At 32.8% G+C, this 23,396-nt stretch overlaps 1 protein-coding gene across 20 annotated transcripts in view; it reads right to left on the bottom strand.

Annotated features, from left to right (window-relative positions):
- LOC373373 (kinesin light chain) overlaps nt 1-23,396 on the bottom strand; it is a 64,841-nt gene that overhangs the window by 4,895 nt on the left and 36,550 nt on the right. For 4 of the 20 annotated variants that reach the window (XM_030998278.1, XM_030998280.1, XM_030998282.1 and 1 more), the window contains exons 8-15: nt 22,927-23,010; nt 22,197-22,439; nt 15,711-15,778; nt 14,848-14,971; nt 12,934-13,137; nt 11,592-11,675; nt 3,696-3,814; nt 2,776-2,817 (exon numbers count right to left, since the gene is read on the bottom strand). In XM_030998278.1, coding sequence (XP_030854138.1) covers nt 2,776-2,817; nt 3,696-3,814; nt 11,592-11,675; nt 12,934-13,137; nt 14,848-14,971; nt 15,711-15,778; nt 22,197-22,439; nt 22,927-23,010 — 968 coding nt within the window. 20 annotated transcript variants of the gene reach the window in all.

Genomic DNA, 23,396 nt, shown 5'->3' with positions numbered 1-23,396 from the left:
TGTAAAGGAGGCTTTAAAACCAATTTTCTAAAAAGAAATTGGTCAATCATTTTGACGAAAATAAAAGGTTCATTCAAATATAATTTTCTAATGATGTCATTAATTCATCGGGTCCTGAATTTGGTAATTTTTTTAGAAAATACATGTAAGTAAACATAATTACAATTTTTGAGCTTCTATGGTTGAAATTTATTTCAAAAAAGAATTATTTCAAAAAGTCCAGTCTGGCCCTCTCAATACACTTTCTGCATGCAAAATTGAAGAGATTGGCATAGAAACCAGGAGTGCAAAACAACAACATGCAAGGAAGCAACAAAATAGACGATGCTATTGTAAAGTAAAATATACGTTTTGGGCAATGGAAAGATAGCAACATCATATTGCATGCAACATTGCCACCAACCACATGTTGTAGTCATCAGGATAGGGTCACATGGACTAACTCCAACAAGAGTCCTGTAAAACAACGGCTACAGGTGCAACACGGTGGTCAGAAGAAATGATTAACTTTAGAAGATGTGTTGAAAATTACAGTAATAATATCTATCGTTTGCTTAGGGCCAGAGGGATATTAATTCATATGCTTTTACACAGAGTTAATGCCCTTCTGGCTCTCAAGGATGATACAAAGAGGTGACAGACAAACAATACACACACTGACGTACAAACATGACATGAACAAATGATAAGAGAGTGCTCAGAGGGAAGAAATTTGAGTCTCTTGCTACTAAACACAACTTAAGAACCCCCACGCCCACAGAGGTGATTTGTTTCCATTGATACGAAAAGGTTAACGTCACTAAGGAAAACTAAAAAGCAAAGAGAGCACTTGGAACCAAATTGAAGCAACATAGTAAAGACATAGTAAGCACTGTGGAACCATTAATGATGTAACAGAATAAGATACAGAGATGCTGATCAAAGAACAATTGTAAGAACCAATAATAGTCATCACACTGGAGTTAAATACAACTGCAATCACAAGATAATACAAAAATGTCTCTACATATTTTTTTATATTTGTTGACACAGACTTGCACAGCAACTTTATACTTTCGATTGATAAGTTTTTAAATTTGTAATTCATGATTTTGTGTAATTTTTTTTTTATCCTCTTTGACCTGACCATTCGGATGATGTTATTTTATAGAACCAATGGCACCTTATAGTATATACTGTTGTGTATATACTACCTGAACAACCACCTTGATTTCAATGAAAGCAGAACAAATCAGACCAATAATATTTAAGTTTTGACGAAAAATGCAATGTACGAAGTATGAGGAAGCCATCTTTTCTTTAAAATGTTAAAAAGAACTGCATCAATTAGTAACTCCATGATTTCCTTTGTGAGCTACTACTATCCACTAGTTTATTTCTTTTAATTCCATGAATTCCTCAAAAGAACAAATGGTAAGTTTTTCCAAATGGAGAGCATTTGCGAGTAGCCAATTGGTGTACAGAGTTTCAAAGCTTCGAAAATCCACAAAATCTTTATTTTTTGATTGGATCATTTTCAACCTTCCTCTGACCCATACCCACTCCTCTATTTTTCTTTTTTTTCCCCAAAAATTTATTGATTGAATTTGATGTTAAAGTGGACTTCTCTTGACGAAAATGTGAATCTGTTGCTGTTTTTAAATTCTTGTATGTCTTGATATTCACTTGCAATAATTATACAATAATGTAACAATATCACTATTAAAGGTTACATTGTCTAGTTATGCTTCAAGGAAATGAATTACTGATACACAGGTATACGTAAATATGAAATATTTCAAACATAGAATTAATATTCTTGTGTATATGCTGTGTACAACAATATCCACAAACACAATCATTACAAGTTCACAAAGCTCATAAATGAACAATAAAAAACAACAGCTATAATCATAAGAAAATCATAGCAAATAAATAATGCCACATTTCTTGACACATAGCTAAATAAGATAATGAAAGCGCAATGGGGGGGAGCTACAGTGGTATTTTGGGAAACAATGATGTACTATGCATACATTTCATTAATGATGCTAATAAAAACCATTGACTTGAGAGAGCCATATACTTTAACTAAAGAGAGTGTTTGGGCAATGGCTACATATACCATCATGACAATACACACTGGTCCAAACAGTAAACACAATTTCAGCCACTACACTTTCGCTTGTAGTTCCTCTAACTTTCCCACAAACCTAGATTCTTTAATAAATGATCAAAAGCTGAACTAAGGTTTTGAGGCTAAACAAATAGTCTACAGCAATATCTTTAAAAAAATTTGAATGAACTTAGACTTAGATGTCTATTGGTTACTTTTTCAGTTTTGTATTCAGATATTACTGTACACTTGCATGTATATGTTGTTCATCATTATTTTGTTTTTGTTTCCCAAGCCCAAATAATTTAAACTTAGTTTATATTCGGGCTAGCTATAACTAGGTATGACTGTAACCCCACATTTCATAAAAATCACTACTTTTTATATTTTTTCTGCACAACAACAGTGATAACAATGACTGTTTTGATAACGGAATACATGCAATGCCTGCTCTAACTGAAAGGCAAACAGACCGGCCACTGAACACTAGGTCAGAGTTCTAATCTTTCAAGATGACTACGTTTCCTTCATATATTGAGATACTCTATTTATAGGCAATGCATGCCGTACTCAGTGGAAGAGGGCTTTATATCGATCATAGAAAGTAACAAAGACTCTATGCATCCCCACAGGCGAACAAGGCACTTTACGTCAAGACCAGCTGATAAAGCCAAACTCACCCAGTTTTCACCATATCCATTAAACCATCAAAAATGTCAGACCTTCAAGGTTTTAATTGTAAAAGTAAGAGAGGAACGTATAGGGAAAACGTCATAATGTAGGTATTCAGAGGAATTTCCATACATTCTATTAATGTTACAAGCATGTTAGAAAAAAGTTGAGGCAATTAGTTTGTCTGCTAAATACAGCAATGATCTAAGCTTACTCCACCTAGAAGTATGTTACCTGCCACAAGATATAACTCTGAAATAATACACTAAGTTCACTCTTAATAAATGAACAAGCTTCTTCTAGTTTTTAGTTAGTGCTTTATGGTTACACTGATGCTGTCCTAGAACTCTCCCAAAAGCCATTTAAATCTTTTTGTCCATAAACATAATTACCCTTACTACAGAGACAGGGGAGCTATATAACTTCTTTGAAGGACAAACACAATTTATTAAGCTAGCCACTTTAAAGGTTTACCCTCTGTAAAATGGAATACTCTGGCAGGATCTTACTTCTAATTCACCAAGTCTCTAGCAAAGCAAAAGGATGGTAAAATTCTGCCAAGAGTATGACAAATAGGCAGATATTCTTGAGAAAAAAAATTTAAGTGGAAAACAAGTAGAGGTCCCTAGATCTCAGGCAATCGTAATGTGTTATTGTAAAATGATGAGTGTTCCAGTTATGCTATAAAAAGCCTCATTTTAATCCCATCCAATAACAAAAAGCATGAAACTCTACTTTCACTTCATAACAAGATTTCTAAAAATAAATTAACAATAACAAGTGTGTACTGAGAAGGTTAATCATCTTTCAAGAATAATCTCTTTGTCTTAATTCAGTCTCAAAAACTCTACAAAAAAATGACTGAAAAACACTGCCCCTCTACCCCCATCTATGGCCAACTAGGATATATTTGAGAGTAGATACACACCCTCCATCATCGTCGGACTCTCTTCCTTTGAGCTTGTTGAGAAGTTTAGTACTGCTACGCCGCACCGATGCCCTGAGTTTGGACAGCGAACCGCTTCTCCTTAACTTGCCATCACCATTCTGACATGATAAGAAGGACATAACATAGGTTTGGGTTCAACATGCAGGCATGCTTAAGGGCCACTTTAATTGCTCTCTATCTCGCTCTCTATCTTCTACTACAGAGTGGCAGCTCTAACACGGTCACAAGTCACAATAATATTAAGAGAAGCTGCGAAACATGAATGAAAGACAACAAAATTACATAGATTTCTGATGTTACTTTTGTGTTAAAACATTAAGGATAGATCACATAAAGTCATGAATGTGTGATATTGGAATACCCATGTATATTTTGGGCTCACAATAATTCGATGACAGGGATAGAAAGCATCTCCATATGAAAGATTGGTGAGTTTTATTTAATCTTTAATACAGAACATCAACCTAAAACTATTGTGACTTTGACCATGCCCATTTCTAAGCTGCCAATCATTGTGTTTAGATGATATTTAAGATGTAAACTTCTATACTAGAGAGAGGGAGAGAGAGCATTGAACCAGATTGATGAACACTTGCTGCTTGGGGAAAATGAGGGATTAAATTATAATGAGACTAAGAAATTACATCTGTCAGGATTAAAGAAGAAACAAAATAATAAGTTTGAAAAATCATTCATGAAAACATGAACATTAAATGAAAAACACAAAACATAAATGAGAACAAAATAAAAGGGATCAATTTAATATTAAACCGGTTAAAGGGAATGTGTGTGGGGATAGAATATTAACGGGGCAGGGATGTTTTAGTGTAACTGAGTCTAGAAGGGGCATGGGTGGGGGTTCAGTGCACCAGTGTGGGTAATCAAAGGTGTATGTTCCAAGGTGACATCATTTGCAAAGAGGTGTAAAGACGGATATCTTCGTTCTAGCTAGGCTGTATTGTCAAATATCAAACATTCATTCAGACAATCTTATCATTTATGAAAGTTTCATAAAATGTGGGTTGAGAAGGGGGAAAATGAATGCTGCCCTATTCTCTTTCGCCATTTGCATTCACTTTTGCTTTCAATATAAAATAATTTAATGGCACATAGTTTACTTTAGGTTGAAAATATTAATTTAGAAGTGGTCATTGATTTGTTATATAGCCTTACTAAAATGCTCATTAAATTCTGTTGACATTACTTGGGTGTGGCAGTGCAGTGCATATTGCAGTGACAACGGTACTCTTTCTATTTTCAGTGAACATGCATCAATGTTAAACTATTAAACACACATGTTTATGACCACAGTTTCCAGACGGGCCTCCAACACTTTTACAAATCTAATACAAAAAATAAGTACACTACATTGCATGCATATTATTGACTAAATTAAAATGAAATTATTTATGCTTGAAGAATGTATAAGATACAGAAAAAAACTTAATACATAACAAATGAAACAAGTGAAAAGGGTTGGGTACAGCACAAAACTATTTCATTGTCAGAAATGGCTGAAGGAAAGTTAAAGAAAATTTTACCAAAGACTTCACAAAGGATTTGAGCTTGATTGTGATGGAGTCATATCAACATAATATATGGTAATCTTTTTCTGAAGCTAAATTAGAATATTCTAGCAAACTAAATGGACCTGGAAATTAGTCCCTTGGAAGTGACATTTTCAGGCAAATAATTCATGTATATGAACATCAGAAACCATCCCCTTTATCATTCAAAGGAATTTATTTGCTTGTAGCTAAACACTAACAGTATCCTGGAGTAAATTAAAATTAGTGAATTTCAGTATGCAAGCTCACAATATTGCTATTAACATTTCTACAATAAATAAATTAAATACTATTTAGGATTACCATATCTTTACTTTAATTTCTATGATTCTAAGACAAACAAAAAACGAAAAATTATGTTTGCTTTTTTTGTGGGTTTCAATGCATATAATATGCTCAGAGTCAAAATTCATAAGGGGGAAAACTTACAAAAAAGAGGTATATTTTCAGAATACTATTTCATAGATTCAAATGGATATTACTTCAGACTACAGGGTGCTTGTTAAATATATTACTCTCAAATTACTATTACCGTATTTAAAAGCACAATCCACCGACTAACCAAATTACCTTAGTAACTGATTTTTACATTAAATCTATCATTTTAATACTAACACATACTAATAAATTCATTCATATCACAAATAACATTAGAGATTGTACATATATTACTTCAAATGAAGGTGAACTATGGTTCATTACAAAGTGGTATGATTATAGACATTGGTTATTAATATTTTTTTCTTTTCCAATTTAATTTTCAACAACGACAGAGAATGATACATTCTACAATGATCACTACACAAATGTCTGCAGCTGATTTGAGGGCTTTTTTAATGAACATGTATTCTATGTCTTTGTGTTTACACAGCAATTGATTCTTAGGGACGTGAAGCTTTGCATGTTTTTGTTTTACTTCTTTTATTATCAATATATTCAATACAGCATTTAAGCATGAACAGTTTTCAAGGTAGAACAAAAAGTCTGGTTTACCACCATTCACGTGATAGATAGTTATATTCAATGTTAACATCCTCAGCTTATAAGTATAACAATCCTCAATGCTTTTTTAATGTTTTTATTAAAATCTCAGCTTTTTGGTGAAAAAATGGCCAGAGAAATGACTTTTTTTTTAAAATTTCTTCACAACTTTGAAGAACATGACAGACACACACAGCATTTTAGCAAATTGAAGAAGCTATGAGGCATAACAACCTGCCACAATTATATTTTCGAAATACTTCACCGGTGTTTGTTTCTTTATGATCTTAGAAGCTTAGTACACATAGCTATTGAAAATTAAATTTGTAACTTGTGTTTTAAAATGTAAAACATTACATTTAAATGGTATCTTATAACTTCAAATAATGCACAACCTATGATGATTTTTCATACTCCAGATGTGAAAATGTTCCAGCTCAAACACACCATTATCTCTCAATTTCTTTGATCTCTTTACAAGAATATCATGTATATCAGTCCATAAGCAATATTCTCAATAATGGACTTTGACGAAAGAGCACCAAACACACAGTAATCCACAATATGCTTACTATTAAACCAGAAACTTTCAACATAAACTTTTTGTGAATTGTTCCTGATGGCCATTTTCACGGCAAGAAACTTTTGCAAATAGCAAAATTAGTGTGTTGATTCCCATATTTGGAAGCATACTTCACAAATCTGGACTCTTCTTGAAATTTGGTGTTCTGGTGTTACAGTATATCTTAAAGCCTTGAATCAGCCGTCTTCCTTCATACAAATGCTAGGTTTCTTATAGTGTGCATAAAAACATTCATGCATATGAAACATCGTATTTGGTTCCTTACAGAAAGCATGATCAAAGGACAGCGACACGTGATATGGGGGAAATATCATTATTGACGAAAAAGAAATAAATTGCATAGGTACAAAGAAAAGCAACATGACAATGACAAAAACAACAAACATCCAATGGATAACATGTACACTGTATAAGTGTAAAAACCGTCATAAAAAAAGCATATATCACATTCCAAAATCTGAATTAATTTTTCTCTCATTTATACTCTCTCAAGAGCACCAATCAATTATCACTTCAACTGTATATCGGTATATTATCATGGAATAGTCATGTTATCATTTATTCTATTTATGTAGCCTACCGTATGTCTTACATGCAAGCTGGACATTTTTAAAGTTTAAATCTAAATCATTAGTATGCATTAATTTCCAAAGATGCTTTAATATGGAAGGTGCTTAAAGGTGTTAGGAAAAGTGCCAATTGGAAGATGCAGACATGCAGTTAGGAAGTTTTAGGACACATGCAGGGCTATATGCACAGCCAGAAATTTGCATATTGGGGTCAGAAACCTGCTAAAAAGGGAGTAAAGGGAGAGAAAATACATGTAATATAAACATTCTGCAAATATATTCATGTCTAGAAACATTTGTTTATAGATATCATGACAAGGCTGATAGGTAGTGACCAAGAACATGCACTCTGCAGATAAACATGAAAATAAGAGCCAAAGAAGCAAAGTGAAACAAAATTAATACATTGATCAAACATGGATAAGAATCATTTAAAATATATATATATGGTATATATAAAGAGATTCATATTTATCTGACACAGCTCAATTGTGTCTCATTATGAATCAATATATTATAGAGGAAAGCAGCACAAAGGATTTGAAATCATATACAGTGCTAAATAAATCATTAATTGGATAGCGTCATGCAAATCAAACTCATATCTTCACAGTCCTGCAAGCTTTTGATTCAAAACTTTTCTATAAAATTATCTCCATCAAATAATTATTTCATCAAATGTATGAATTTTTGTCAAAGTTTGACTTTCATGAAAATTATCATATATATTAAAGTTTTAATGAAATATACACCACAACAAATTGTAATTCCTGGAGATTTTTAAAATCAAATACACATTCTTTTTCTTTTCATTTCCTTTTCCCCCACTTACCCAAAAGTGACAGCAGCACAGTAATAAGCAATGACCACACTGAAAACCACTTCATTCTCAAAAGTGAGTTTTTTAAATGACATCCAAAAGCTTGCAGTTTGTGTAGAAAACCGCACTTGAGAAAAGAGTGCTTCTACTAGGATCACATAAAATACATAAATAATGAGAGAAAAAATGTTAAGATCTTTCTCCATACCCCATAGACAGAAACAAAGACAGTGAATATAGCAAATAAATAACAGTGTTTGACCCAGTGATGAAAAGTGAAGTGTATATGATCCTGTTTCAAAGTTACTTCAAACATAAACATGTTTGTCAAGGATCTTGACAGACAAATAAGAGTATAGAGGGGGAGGGAAGGAATATAAGGTACAAGGAATACACAAACATTCTTTGAAGGTATCAAGCCTCACAAGCATAGAGGGATTTCATTTGGATCAGAATCGTCCAAATCGTTCAACAAAAATTCACTGACATGAACTGCTAGTCATATAGTCTACAGCCAAGCAAAGCCAAATGTCATAGGCTCTACAACATTATCCAGAAGGAACTAACAACCCGCTGCAATTGAATCCTTCTGCTGCCAAGATTATACACCCGATCCAATACCTATATATATCCTCATGCACCGCTACCAAAGCAAGCAAATATGGGATGTGATAATAGCTAATCATTGTGTTCTATACCATTACTATAATTCTAAGTAAGCTTCAATTGCAAGCAGTCATTGCCTTCATCTCCCATTAAAACCATAACTTAAAAATGCTTGTGAAACATGATACAACATCTGTTGTTAAGAGCACACATATCAAATGATGACCAACTTGTTAGGACGTACATTCAATGATAGTCTGAATACAGAATATATTAAATAACTTCTTCATCTATTCATAAATCATTCAATATTTTCCCTGGAGGCAAACAGTGTAGATGAGTGACCTTCTTATTTATTTTAGGTCAAATATCTTAAAAGGGCCCCTTTTTTGTGTGTCATAGACTAAAAACTTATCAATAAATCATAAAGTCAAACAAAGATCAAGAAATTAAAAAGAACTGACTTATGTTTGTCTCTTACACGCTTTACTAAACAAGTGAATTATATAATATCGTAGTGCATTAACAAAAATGGTACTTTTCATTCTCAAATCTTGTACAGTGCATTTAAAGCTTACCGGTACTTTGAAATTAACAAAATGAAAATACAGGTGATAAGGCATGAAAATAAAAAATCATTTTAATTTTACAGTTCAAGTTCAAGTTGAATGCACTTGAGTATTCCTATGAAGTCTTGTAGATAAGCAGTTCAGGTTTTCTGGCATAATTTACTAACTACATTTATTTCATTTCAATTTAAATGAAAATAATGGAAATGACTATTGAAATTAAGTCTTTGTATTTCAAAGGCTGAAACAAACTTTATTAAATCATAAATGTTGTTTTCATGCAAATCAATCACTCTATATAATTCTTCGTTCTTAGGCATTTATTCTTATTGCGTCATCTTGTTTTGTTTTTTAAAGACTTCATTAGATGGTGAAGCTTGCTACTTTTGTTTTTATTTGCAATAACCTAAAGTAGCACGAAATCTGACACTCGTTTTTAAATCGCTCTTCGATTAAATCTTCAGAATCACAACCACAAATTGGCGTAATGGAAGTACATATATATTCAACAGGAATTTTATGAAGGGGATGTAACAATAAAGGGGGTGTCGCAATGCAATTTGATCGACTAAGGAACATGTAGAAGAAATGGGAAAGTATAATGAAGATGGCTGAATTTGATTAATCTTTTCACATAAATGAATCTACGAGAATGTTATATCACACTGTGATGACATTATAAGGTGATAATAAGTCAAGTTGATAGTGATGGGACAAACATGCTTTAATTTCAAATGTTAATAAACCATACTATATCACTATTGTAAGGGAAATAGTTATTAATATATGCACTACTTTACTAGGGTCTATTTCTGTTCTTGTGAGATGGGGGATATTGAAAAAAACGTATATATATAATGAAAAGATAACTTTAATGTTATGTTGCCTGCATACCATTTGATATGTTGTGAGAATATGTAATTTGGCATTCAAAATTGAATCACTAGCATGAAAACCCTTCACGATTCTTTTCTTGTACTATATCCATGAAACTGTACATTTGAAGAAATCCCAAAATCAATTACCCAATTTCTCGAGCATTTTAATCAATCTATCTTAGATTTTGTTTTCTTCTTTACGTCTATCTTCATAGAATTTTCGCTTGTAAAACTAAGTAATTACTAACATAGCTATGTGTCCTGATCAATCATATTATATTAATTCTATCATTAGTAGCCCTAACCATACACTACAGGTATGTCTAGCACAAAACACAGTTGCATGCTATCTTATCATTGCTGCCATTTACTCAAATAGATGAAGCAATGTTAATGTCACAGCACCCATATATCAATGCCTAGTCAATTTCTAATCACAATAAAGATGATTTTTAAACAGGAATCATACTTTTTCAATGAAAAACAGCGTTCTGATCTAATGAATGCTATTTGGGTGATGCGTCAATGGCTAGCATAAGAATAATAAACTTTTACCTTTCCAAGTTGTGCATTTTCGAACCCTTTCTGCAAAATATAATGTACCAGTACATCATTTTTGCGTTTTGATTGCAAACACACATGCATATTGCATCTACTTGGATTGTGACAACCAATCAATTATCATTACTGGCTGCCCAATAATCACAAATACTATCATGACTGAAAACTGTCTATCAGTAACTAGAAGGGAATTATTAAAATTACTTATGCTTTGACCTATTGATATAATAGCGACTGTCATATTTATTTATTAGCAGCTAATCTCCAATAAACTTTAATATTCATTTTTAAAATGTAAATACCGGATATATATCACTTTATCTGCACTTAAAAAATGATAGAGCAGCTTCTTTTTAAAGTTAACAATGTGCTTGTCAAATTACAAACTAAATCAATAAATTTTGTGTTGCATAAATTACCTCACCAATGCGGTGACATTCCTGGAATATAATAACGTATTTGGTTTCAAGAAATTATTGATGTGAAATTATTGTATCTGGAAAAAATGGCATAAATAAAGTGCATGATGAAATGACTGTTAAAATGAGATAACTCATAGCATGTTGTTGATTTTAAATAAAATAAATACGAGTGATAAGCACCTTCGATTGTTAGTGATCTTAACAAATCATATATTTGAATCCAATGGCGAGAAGCTTATATGATATGGTTAGTGTATGTATGGTGTAAAGGACTGGACTTCACTGGCTTGGTTGGCCAGGGAGTAAATAATGTCTAACCTCGACTAGGACATGAGGTGGACTTCGTGGTATCTCTACATAGCCTGCAGGGATCGATCGGGAGCGATCCTTCGCTTTCCGCTTCTAAGGGAGTTTGGGGGATGCAAGTAGAAAGTGGTAAAACACTGCAAAATCTCATGTTTTTATGTTGAAAAAGAAACATGAATTACTCTCAAGCATCAATATGAGCACTTTTCAAATTGACAGAAGTGTTAAGTAATGAGCCTTACTTGAATCAAATACATTACGCCCTACAAAGAATGCATGACAATTCAATTTAATTTGTTTTTGTGTTATTTTTTAACAAAGACTTGATTACGGATAATCAAACTGGTGACTCATGTTAAATGGACATATATCAAATCTTGCTGTTGGTAAATGAATGAATGATTCAATTGAATCTATTGCTTATAAAAATGAGCAGTTGAGCATGGTACCAAGTATGCAGTGCTACACAAAACCAAAGCAGCATACCCACATGTTGAGCTCTCCCTAAATGCTTCTAACTTTAATAATCAACAATGGAACCAATTGAAAAAAATATGCCTCAAATAAAAATATATATAAGTAGCCAACTGTAATACCTAACATATATATAATTTAAAGGTTATTTTCCCCTGGTCAGAGATAATTACAACAAAGTCATTAACACTAAGATATCAAGCTAAGTAGCTAACTATTTCTTTGTGAGCTTCTGTGTTGACTTGGCTTTCAAATGTCTATTTTTTTCAAAGGAATGTAACTTTTGTTTTTATTAAATTTGCTTTATAAATTGATTTTCAATTGTAAGTACAGACACTGCTCTTCGTGACTGATTGGAAATACACCATGTCTGTACCAATGTGCAAAGTGTTTTACAGGTAGTTGCTATGAAACATTCAACACACATTTTGCTAGAGTTCTGTTACGAAGAAACAGATGAAAAAGATCATGCGAGAAAACAGGTTTATTGGAAATTATGAATCAACTTTGACCTATCTACTTCTTTTGAATTTTTCATTTCAACGCACAAAGGTAAATTAAAACAGAACATAGATAGACATTGTCCAAAACAGCAAATCAAATTTGGATGGTGGAGACAAAAAATATTACAGCAAAAACATCAAACTAAGAAAGGAAAAGAAATCCAATCATTTGAAAGTGGGATAAAAACTTGATATGGTTTATTGGGTAAACATCACATCAAACTCTGGGAAAGAAATAAACAGAAAGGGGGAAAAAAGCATAAAATGATAGTAGAATGTAATACCTTTCTTGCCTACCCTCCTTTGTAATTGCTTGCTAGATCTTTTTATGAAAACAATTTGGTCAAACACTGTGGCTATTTATTTGCTATACTCACCGCTTTCCAAGCTACGCCTATACTCACTTCCTCACTACCGTCTGTCTTCTCATAGGACACGCTCTCTGTGCTGCCATGCCTGGGTGTACCACTGCTACGTCTGTGATGTCTCTCCTTAGCCATGGCCTCGGACCGTGGTACATCGGTCGACAGGTCCTGGCCTAGAAGCTCACGGACTTTGGTCTCACGCACCATGTCCAAGGCCTGAAGAGGAAGGAGGGGTAGAGGGGTAGAGTGGTAGACGGGGGAGAGGGTGGAATGGGGAGGGGGAAGGGCCAGAACACATACAGCAATGAGATGGAAGAATGCACTTGCAAGAAGTATAAGGTAGAAGAAAAGCTTGTATATATCTACATGGTAAAGTCTGTGCCAGAAATGACGAGAAAGATCAGCAGAAAATGAGTGAAAGTGCTGCCTAACATCCTGATTTCTCTAAACCACCTATTTGTAACCCTTCACCTAATTACTAAGATAAAACTTCAACTCCTTTAAACTATCTATAATTTGAAAAAATTAATCATTACTGTTGAGTATATCTTACTTGAGGCAGTTCAATTTACCTGAACTATTTACAAACCAAACTCAAAACATCACAACACACTACAAAAGACACTGCGCAACATGGATTAGCTTCATGCAAAATTCACCATAGCCAACTTTCCTTGGTATTTTGTTTTAAATAAAGCCATGAGTAATTGATGGAGTAAGAATGGATTTGCACAAGAACCAAATGTTAGCAAATGATATTGGTCAAATTATTCCAAATTAGAAAGTATCCATCACCAAAAATTTACAGAATCACAATTTAAAGCATTCATGGTTTTCAAATTGTGTGAATTTCTATGATGTCTAATGACACAATGGCAAACGCAACTTACCTTTGCCTGTCAATGGAAAAGAAATGATATTTAATTTCCATCCTAATAATTTTGTTATAACAGAAGTAAGCATGTGTGACTGGATGAGGAATTGCTTTTGACTTGAATGTCTGTCATCATTCACTAATCAGTGAATTCTGCATACTAATCATGCCTGTAATAACTTGATTTAACTCATTGGTGTGTTCTTTTAGCTGCAATGAAAATATAACTACCCATGCTACTAAAGAAGAGAATCATCACATTACTAAACTGAGGTGCTGACACAGCACAAATAATGAGCACTCGGTACCAAACTGAATAAGCTTGTAGTCGAAGAGTGAATATATGGATGCAGAGTCTTGTACAGCCCAAGAAATACTACACTGATCTTCTACACGTAGCATATATTACTACATAACATATGCTTTTGATCCACTCCAAGCTTTACAGATAAAGGGATGGATATGAATTTCTAGCACTCAGAATTGAAATGATACCAACAGTTCATGATAAGAATGTAATTCATGGCACAACAGATTTCAGAAATCACATTTATATCTGAAATATACAAGGTCAAATACATGATTTTGCAAAATGAAGCATGAATATTAAAACAACCTTCACAAATGAGTACATTTCAATTCTTCTTAAGCACAACACCAATCAGTGATCAGAAAACCATATACCATGTTCTCATTTTCAGTTTACTGCATTCATTTTGGAATGACTATAATTCAAGCTCTAACAATGAGATTAAACGTTCCTAACTAAAGCAATCTGCTTGTATACATCATCCTAATCACAATGCACGTACAACTAAGGCCTATAATGTTCTACTAAATGCCAGACTGAAGTACTGCTTTCATGAGGTAAATAAAAATAAAAATGATATTGCAAATTAATAAACCTTGCTCATCTATACCTTCTAACATCAATTTGCTTTCTAATAAATATACGTAGGAAAAAAAATAACTACATGCTCCCTAACTATCAAACATGTCTTTCATTTCCAATAAGTGTCCAGACTCCAAGCTGCCCGACTCTAAATACTTACATTTCTGCGTGACTTCATGGCACACTCCTCCAGTATCTCTGCAGCATCATACTTTCCTTGTCTCCTGTAGAGCGCCCCAAGGTTCTTAAGGGTAGTTGTTACCGTAGGACTACTGCGAGACCGACTATAAGAAGCACACCAAACAAAATACTGTCAGTATCCAGGAATACCCTTACACTCAATGCAAGTTTCTATGTCACATATTATATGAATACTACTTAGTATGGCCAGGGAATTGATTTGAAGACAAGTATTCACACACTAGTTAATATTCTACATCAAAAATACAGTTTAAAACAAAATAGAATGAAAATAAAAAAACTACTTCTCTAATAAGTGTACAATAATCATTGGTAAAGATTCATTTAATCCTCAATTATTACATGAAATTTGTTGATGTTGTAGAAATGTCTTATAGCCCCCTTTCCCTTTACTTCAGAATATACCTATATCATATCTTCACGTGACCAGAAATGTTTCAACCATTTTAAGGTTGCTCTGAAAAAGTACTATTTGGGAGTACCATTTGGGATTTCAAATGCCTCCAGCGGACAATCCAGGCCGAGTAGAAAATTCAGCGAGCCCACAGGAATTCAAATCAATTTTTGATGTAGGATATAAAACAAGTATGCCCTGCCTTCTTTTTGAGGTACTAGTTAAAAACTCCAATAGTACTTTTGGAGTCACCTCTTGCCCATAATTTAATCAGAACCCCTTAAGACAGTGTATATTTGTATACCTCACTTTGCTATCACTATTCATCATGAGTTAAGGCAGGAAAAATAAATTCTAAGATTAAATCCTAAATTGACCTATAATTGCCCATACACACATTCATGTTTACCAGTAGGAACAACCCTTACCTATCCACTTTAGCTGCTTTGTGCCATCCACCATAATCACCATACGGTGCGTTATCCTTGAATTTACCCTAAAGACATGAAAAGAAAGAAAATAAATGAAAAGATACAGTATTATAAAGGTACACTGGAAGATGGAATGGTGAGAAACAAAGAGAAGCTAGGAGTCTCAGGAATGAATGAGGAAATGGATGAGAAGAAGAGAAAGTAAAGTACATGTAAACAACAAACCCTAGACGAAGATGAAACACAGGATAAACCAAGATTAAACATGAACAAGAGATAGGAATAGCTTTGTATAATTATGAAAGAGTTTCACAGATTTAATGAATTCTGTATTTTCAGATTTTGAATATTTGAAATCATTTGCTTATCTTGAAATTACTAATTTTACAAATAAGAATCAATCTGTAGTTGCAGGGAAATCACTTTAAAGGCATTATAAACATTTGATATCATGGAGAACATTACAGAACTTCGAGTGTGTAAATTCCCAGCACTTCTACTAGCCCAAACAATGTTGATGTTGGTGATTATAAGTGCACATGTAGCAGTGCTGATACAATATTTGTTGTGATGTAACTAGATAATATTTGATATGTGGTACTTCAAAAACTTATCAATGAGTTAAAGCACATGGATGAAGATACAATAAGATTCTAATACATGAAAGTAAATGCAATCATCATGGCTTGAACTTTGATCTAAAATTTGCCACAAACTTTGATTCTACATATCAAATGTCCTTTATCATAACATGTGTTTTAATGATTGTGCAATCAACTCTCTTTCAATCAATGCTGGCTTGTGCAAGACACGTTGGAAAAAAATACAATTAGTACTACAACTTGATCATTCTTTTTGGCTAATTTCTGAAATGCAACAGGAAGTTTGTTCATCAATAACAAAGGCAAAGAATTACAATAGTAAGCTATAATCATTCAATCTTTCATAACAAAAGCCAATCAGTGACTACCATCCAACAACACAAAGCACTGATTGGCCAATGATACCAAAGCTGAAATTGGTTCTTAATGTGCTATTGTTTATAAGCTAGTAATGTGTGGTGCTCTGGAGAGGGGAGTATGATTCCTTGTCATTAATAATTCATCTCCCAAATTAATGACCTTTTCATAAAATAAAACTAAGTGATTTCATATGCTCATAAGCTGAACAAAACACAAATGTCTAGTATTTCCATATATCACTCAATACCATTAAGTTCCACACTCTCTATTATTCAAAATACTGGTATTTCTTTGGCCTATATTCTCAATATTGGACCACAAAGGGAGCTAGCCATTCCAAATCATGAAATGCATTTCGCAGTGTACACTATATCATTATTTTATCTCTGGCACATTTAGAGTATAGCTCCCTCTGTTGGCAATTATGTATCAGTAATACAGTACTTGCAAAACAGTGGCCAAGCCTACTACTTTATGCAAATATATTTTGTCCTCACATCCATTAGCAGGCTGGATCTATTTCTTTCCAATTGTTTGCATATAAACTGAAAAACAAATATATACAAATGGCATTTGTGTCAACAATCTATTCCCAGACACAGCTTTATATACTGGGAGAGCCTATCCAAATGTGCAATTTTTCCAAAAATGTTATGAATTTGAAATGTGAAATGGCTATTTGCAAAAGTTCATGAATGATACTGTTAATATGTGCACAAAGCATGGAAAGGATTCAAATAAGTTAGGCATCATTATTTACACAAATACCACAGTATAATATTTATATCGCACATATCATATTAAGTGTCTAAAATGACATTTGTATTTTGTTCAACCTTATTTCCACACAGATTAACTACATGCACATGCAACAAATTCCACAGAGAACTACAAGAAAATTGGTTTGCAATTGGTCTGTTGAATTTATTGCACATGCACAAGACTAACATGCAAACTTGCATGCTACAAAATAATAATTACAAAAAAAGAACATAGCTTCACATACGTGAACATGAAAAGGTATTCTAACATGCATTACTAAGGTTAATGTGAGTTAAATGTACATTCTTTACTTTAAAAATTATAATAATAAATTCTCTTGAAACTAATGATTTCAAATTTCTGTAAATGCTAAATAAAAACATGACATGTCTTTGAAAACTGTCAATTGTTGATATCAGCAAAATTTTCAGAACATTTTTGTTTATTTATTTTATTATTATTATTATCCTTATTATTATTTTATATATTATTACTCCCTTTTCCCTTTTTTTTCTTTTTTTTGGGGGGCATTTACAATTGTTTTTAGGTACAAGTCAAAACACTAAGTCAAACAAAATCACATGCTATGCCATGGAAGAACAGATATTAATAAACATTAAAACATATGCACCATCAGATATATTTAAGAATTTTAACACTTGTGACCTTTCTGCAAGTTATCAATGACATTACTTTTAAAGTTTATTCGATAAGTTTTAATAAAATTTGAAAGTTTTTTAGATAAAATGTGACTTTAACAATAACTACTGAAGAATGCATCTATAAAGAAGCAGGTGACTTCAAAACCATTTGATTGCCTTCATTTTAAAGAAAATTCATAATTTATCTAACTTCCATTTACGGTAATTCAGAAGAACTTTTTAGCTCCATTTTCTAGTTTTAAAGTTTACTCGAATTCATTTTTTGACTTGATCATGAGTTAATGACATGATCAAGATATAATAAGACTATTTGACGAAGTATGGAATTACGTTTTCTCTCTTTGGTGATATTGGGCAAATTCAAAAATAAAAAAATCATTATCATCAAAAGTAACTGTTTGTTAGTAGTTATTTTCATGCATGTTAATTAGCACAGGCATTCAACAGACCAACTATATGTACAACTTAAAAAATGAAAAGAAATAAAATCATGCACATAATCAACAGAAATAAAAACTGAACTGGCACTTTGTAATCATGTAGTACTCTTTGAATTAAAAATAAATATCATTGCTTATTACATTGATAATAATAAAATCAGGTTATTACACAACCTCTATACCCTTACAATAAATCAAATTGCATCACAATGGCCGTCTTTTTCTAGCACACACCATATCAACATGATCTATAAACATCATAATCCACTTTGTGGGTAAGAAAATATTTAAATTAATTAATCAAATTTTCATTACAATAAATCTACAAAATATATACCTTGTAACTGGCACAAAAGTCTATTTCATAGACCTTTAAATGTGACACACTAGAGAACTTTGTATAATTTTAAGGCAGTTTTAAGGCAAAAATATAATAACAAGTATCTTCATAATTTTATTGACCATTGACTGCACAAACAAGTCAATAGTTTGACCTTTAACCCCACAATATCTTGTGGGGATTTGTCTAAGGTGCTTCATCCAAGTACTATACTATCCTATTTTTCTGTTATTTAAAAAACAAACTCAATTCTCATACTGTTACTTTTGCATGTAAGATAAAAGAAGTTTGATCAAGTAGTATCTTGATAGTTTTAAGCAACAACTATACTTTACAAACACATATTTACATGTACATATGACTTGAGAGTGAATTACTTCTCTGACATGACATGCCAAAGTTTCAATCTCTTCAATTTGTATTGCTTTCAATTGTAACATTACTAGCACAATCTCCATGATCAAAATTACAAATATTCCTTCCCACATGATATACTGATCCATGAATACTAATTGCTACATGAAAGACATAAGACGTAATAAATTAAGCTCTTCCGAATCACACACTAATCTGCTAGACATGGGATTGTTTGGACTCTAATGTGGTGATGATTCTATCCTTTTAATTCACATCAACAAGTATTCCACAAGGTCTGACTGATAATAATTCAATCTCATGATTAGAAATACCACTTGGCTTAAATAGTGATGCACTTTTTATTGCAAATCTCCTTCCATAAATGATGACACCAAGTTCTGGTCATATCTTCAAATGTTTCACCCCATAAACGGAATTCATTGAGCAAACTATAACTACATCATAAGAAAAGGGTCCGCGGAATCAAAATTTTATTTCTTTCTATTGGGTCCATGCCTTAGTGAGTTTTACATCATCTAATCTTTCTTCTTAATCCACTACATCCTGTTGTTAAAACAAGGCATGTGGCCCGACAGATGATGAAAGGAATATTTTGTTATACCTGCTACGTACTTGTTTGTTGGATTTTGCTGATAAATTACATATTTTCTAAGTATAACCTACGATAGTATTTGGTATAATGCAAGTTGTTATATGTATATGGACTTACAAGGAGCTTTTAAATCCATTATACTCTCATCTTTAATCATCCTGCGGACAGAATTTATTAGTGTAACTGAAATGTTTTTTCTTGAAGCATATGGAAATTTCCAAATGTTGTTTGGAAGAAATAAACTTGATACAGTATTTACAAGTATGTCTAGGAGGAGGGACACTTGGTTTGACTAGTCTTCTAGAATGTTCAGTTTTCTTCAACAGTTTTTCTTTCTACATATTCAACAAGACATACCACTTTGTTTTTTATCCCAATGCAGGGTAGGCATGCATAAAGGAGTTGGCACAAATAACCACATGTTAACTTTATGCTTCCCCCCCCCCTGATTTGCGCACAACCATTCCCTGACATTTTGAAACGTGAATGTGGACTGGTTTTAAATTATAGACAGAAAATAAACCACTGGAGTAATCCCAGGGTTAAAAGCCTATTTTGTCAAAGAATGATTCTATAGTTTGATGCTAGAGAATGATGTTCCGTTGATCACACCAACGTTTGTTCAGTTGAGGGCCTTAGTATCTTGGAGAATTGAATCCATGCTTCGTCTATGTAATACTTAACTTGGGCTGGCAACAATGAGGACTAGTTGATAGAGTCATAAAAAAAGAGAAGAGTTACTATACAATGGAAAGCAGGTTTGTGAAAGATATAGTTGGAGTAGATATACTTAAGGCCATTTCAGGAAAAATATTATTTCATTGTCTGTGTATGCATCTTTGTTTTCCCTCTTCATTTACCTCCCCCCCCCCCCCCCCTATCGTTTTTAAAAACATAAGGAAGTATTATATCAATATATTCATATCATTTTATCATCGCTGAAGAGTTGGTTGAAAATGACGACTTTTGTTTGTTGACCCTTATCTTGCACCCATTTTCCCAAAAGTTATTCAAATAAGATTATATAAAACCAAATGTTCAGAATATGTTTCCTACCTCACTTCAATACTTTATTCATTTATATAGAAGAGTTCCATAGGATGTGCATAATATGGTTTTGATTATGATGCATAATCCTTACGTTTGCTCAGTTTAAAAATGTGTAATGTTAAGAAGCAAAGTAATATGTTCAATATTAATCACTTGTTATTTTTATGAAATAATAAATTGAAATTGAATTGAAATTGTTGAAGATATAGGATGTAAATGGATAATTTATATTGTGTGAAGACGTGTAAAGATTATGTGGTAAGATCAATTACAGATATATAGAATAAAATGGATTGCACATGAAGAAAGATCGCTCCATGATATACCATAATGCCATGACAGCAAGAAAAGAGAGGGAGCAAAATTACCCCATCTTCTTTAAACCACTTATATTCTGTATGTTTTCATTAAGTAATGTATAACTTCACTTTATTATTCAAATTTGAATGAATATTTCTTTCATAATGAAATGAAGGATATATACAATCATCAAGGTTTATTCATGCAGTTAGTATATTTGTGAATACAGATAGGTATACAACGTTCATGCTTATAGTATGGGATGGCAGAAAAAGGGGAGGGGAGAATAGTTCAGTCTTTGATTGAATATGAACATGTATATTTCAGATGTCAATAGTACAACATTGTATTTCTTTTATGAATACAACTCATCATTGTATTACAGTTCACAATAAATATGCTTCTAGGATTATCTAGTCAGAAATTAATTTGACATTTGCCTTCCCGAAGCATACACATTTTGAAGTACTTTGGCTGACAGAAAAATGTGTTGATTTGATTAAATTCTGATTTCAAATCAGTGCAGTGCACTTTTTTAACTTGATCTTTAAAATATTTGTCACATCCTGTGTTTTCTCACCAATAGGTCTTCCCTAGTATTACAATCTTTATTAAACTCTTTTGTTTTAGTTATGTTATATTTTTGTAAGATAGATAGATAAATAATTTTATGAAAGATCGACTATAAATGATCCCTTTTTACTCACAACTTTATGATCATATACAAACAGTTAGTAAGACGGGGTATGTTGTCCAATCACCATTGTACACTACATGCTTGTAAATAGTTCATGCTAACAAACAACAACAACACATGATAACACAACTATATAGAGCTATACATAGTAAGTGAATACATAGCAAGCGTAGGGGAGGAGGTGAAGAATCAAATATGCATGATAATTTGGCTAGCTTGTTAAGGTATGCATACAGGGGAAGGAGGATAGGATTAAGATATATTTCATGATTTGGCTGGCTTGGGTTTTCGTTTCTTCACCTTTTCTTCCCTCTCCTCAGCCTGCATCCAGATAGGTTTGTTGTCCTTGTCATCAGCGCTCAGACCAAACTCCCTCTCATGGGCCCTGGTTAGGACCTGCTTGTAGAGGGTCTCTGCAGCCTTGTACTTGCCCTGCTTGAGGTAAGCTGCAGCAAGGTTGTTCTTTGTCTTAGCTACGTTAGGATCATCAGGACCAAGCTTCTTCTCATAGATTTCTAGCGCTCGCTGGTAGTACCACTCAACCTGATGTATGGGAAAAGGGAGGAACGGTACAAAGAAAGCAAAATGGAGAGAAGAAAACGTTGAATTAGAAAGTGATGGTTACATTGTATAATGTCATTTTTTTATGTTTTTTTCTTTTTAATATGGACTTAACTTGTAAAAGACTTGCTTCAAATATAGCAACTGGTATTGTATGATGGCATGATCGTGTATTCTGTAATATATTGTGATAAAATTAATGAGGCATATAAATATTTTATTGAGTGACGCTGAGAAGAGATGCTCAACTCTATTTTCATGCACACAATCCTGTCAACAAATTCCTTTCCCTTATCTATATTGGAAGGATTTTTGTCTTTAAATTCAGCAAAGTTACAAAACAAGACCTTCTTTAGAATTTCAATGTTGAATCATCATAATGGTTGTACATAGCATCTTGGGACATAGAGAGTGCAAATACTATTTCTAATCTGTTCCAAGAAAAGAAGCTCAAAAGTATTTATCATACCTCTTCATATTTTCCTTGATTTTGGCAGAGTAGAGCCAGATTATTTAGTTGCTTAGCTACATCAGGATGATCTTTCCCAAGAACCTGTATGGCAAATGAAAACAAGGTTAAAAAAAAATAGTGTTAACTTCATATTGATTGAAAAGATAAGTACCTGCATGCACCTAGCAGCTAGGCCCTTGTTTCCATAATTAGTTTATGATCTTATCAAGTCATCTCCAGACAATTTAATTAATTCAAAAAATGATGAGAGGATGCAATGTTAAAACCCAACAGGTGAATTCTGAAAAAAAACCTATTAATTTTAGAAAGTGTGACATCATGTTGTTATGTTGTCATCGTTACTGGGTGTAATTAAATTAGCACCGACTGAGTCATCGTAATCAAAATGGCAGCTATGTGTGAAAGTGTCTGACTCCATGTGAACAGTGTGAATTGTCTGAACCAGTGACCTTGACGATGTGTGAATG

Source organism: Strongylocentrotus purpuratus, unplaced genomic scaffold, assembly GCF_000002235.5.
Source record: "Strongylocentrotus purpuratus isolate Spur 01 unplaced genomic scaffold, Spur_5.0 spur5_scaffold_5, whole genome shotgun sequence".
Lineage (NCBI taxonomy): Eukaryota > Metazoa > Echinodermata > Echinoidea > Camarodonta > Strongylocentrotidae > Strongylocentrotus > Strongylocentrotus purpuratus.
This window is presented reverse-complemented; position numbering and strand designations above follow the sequence as displayed.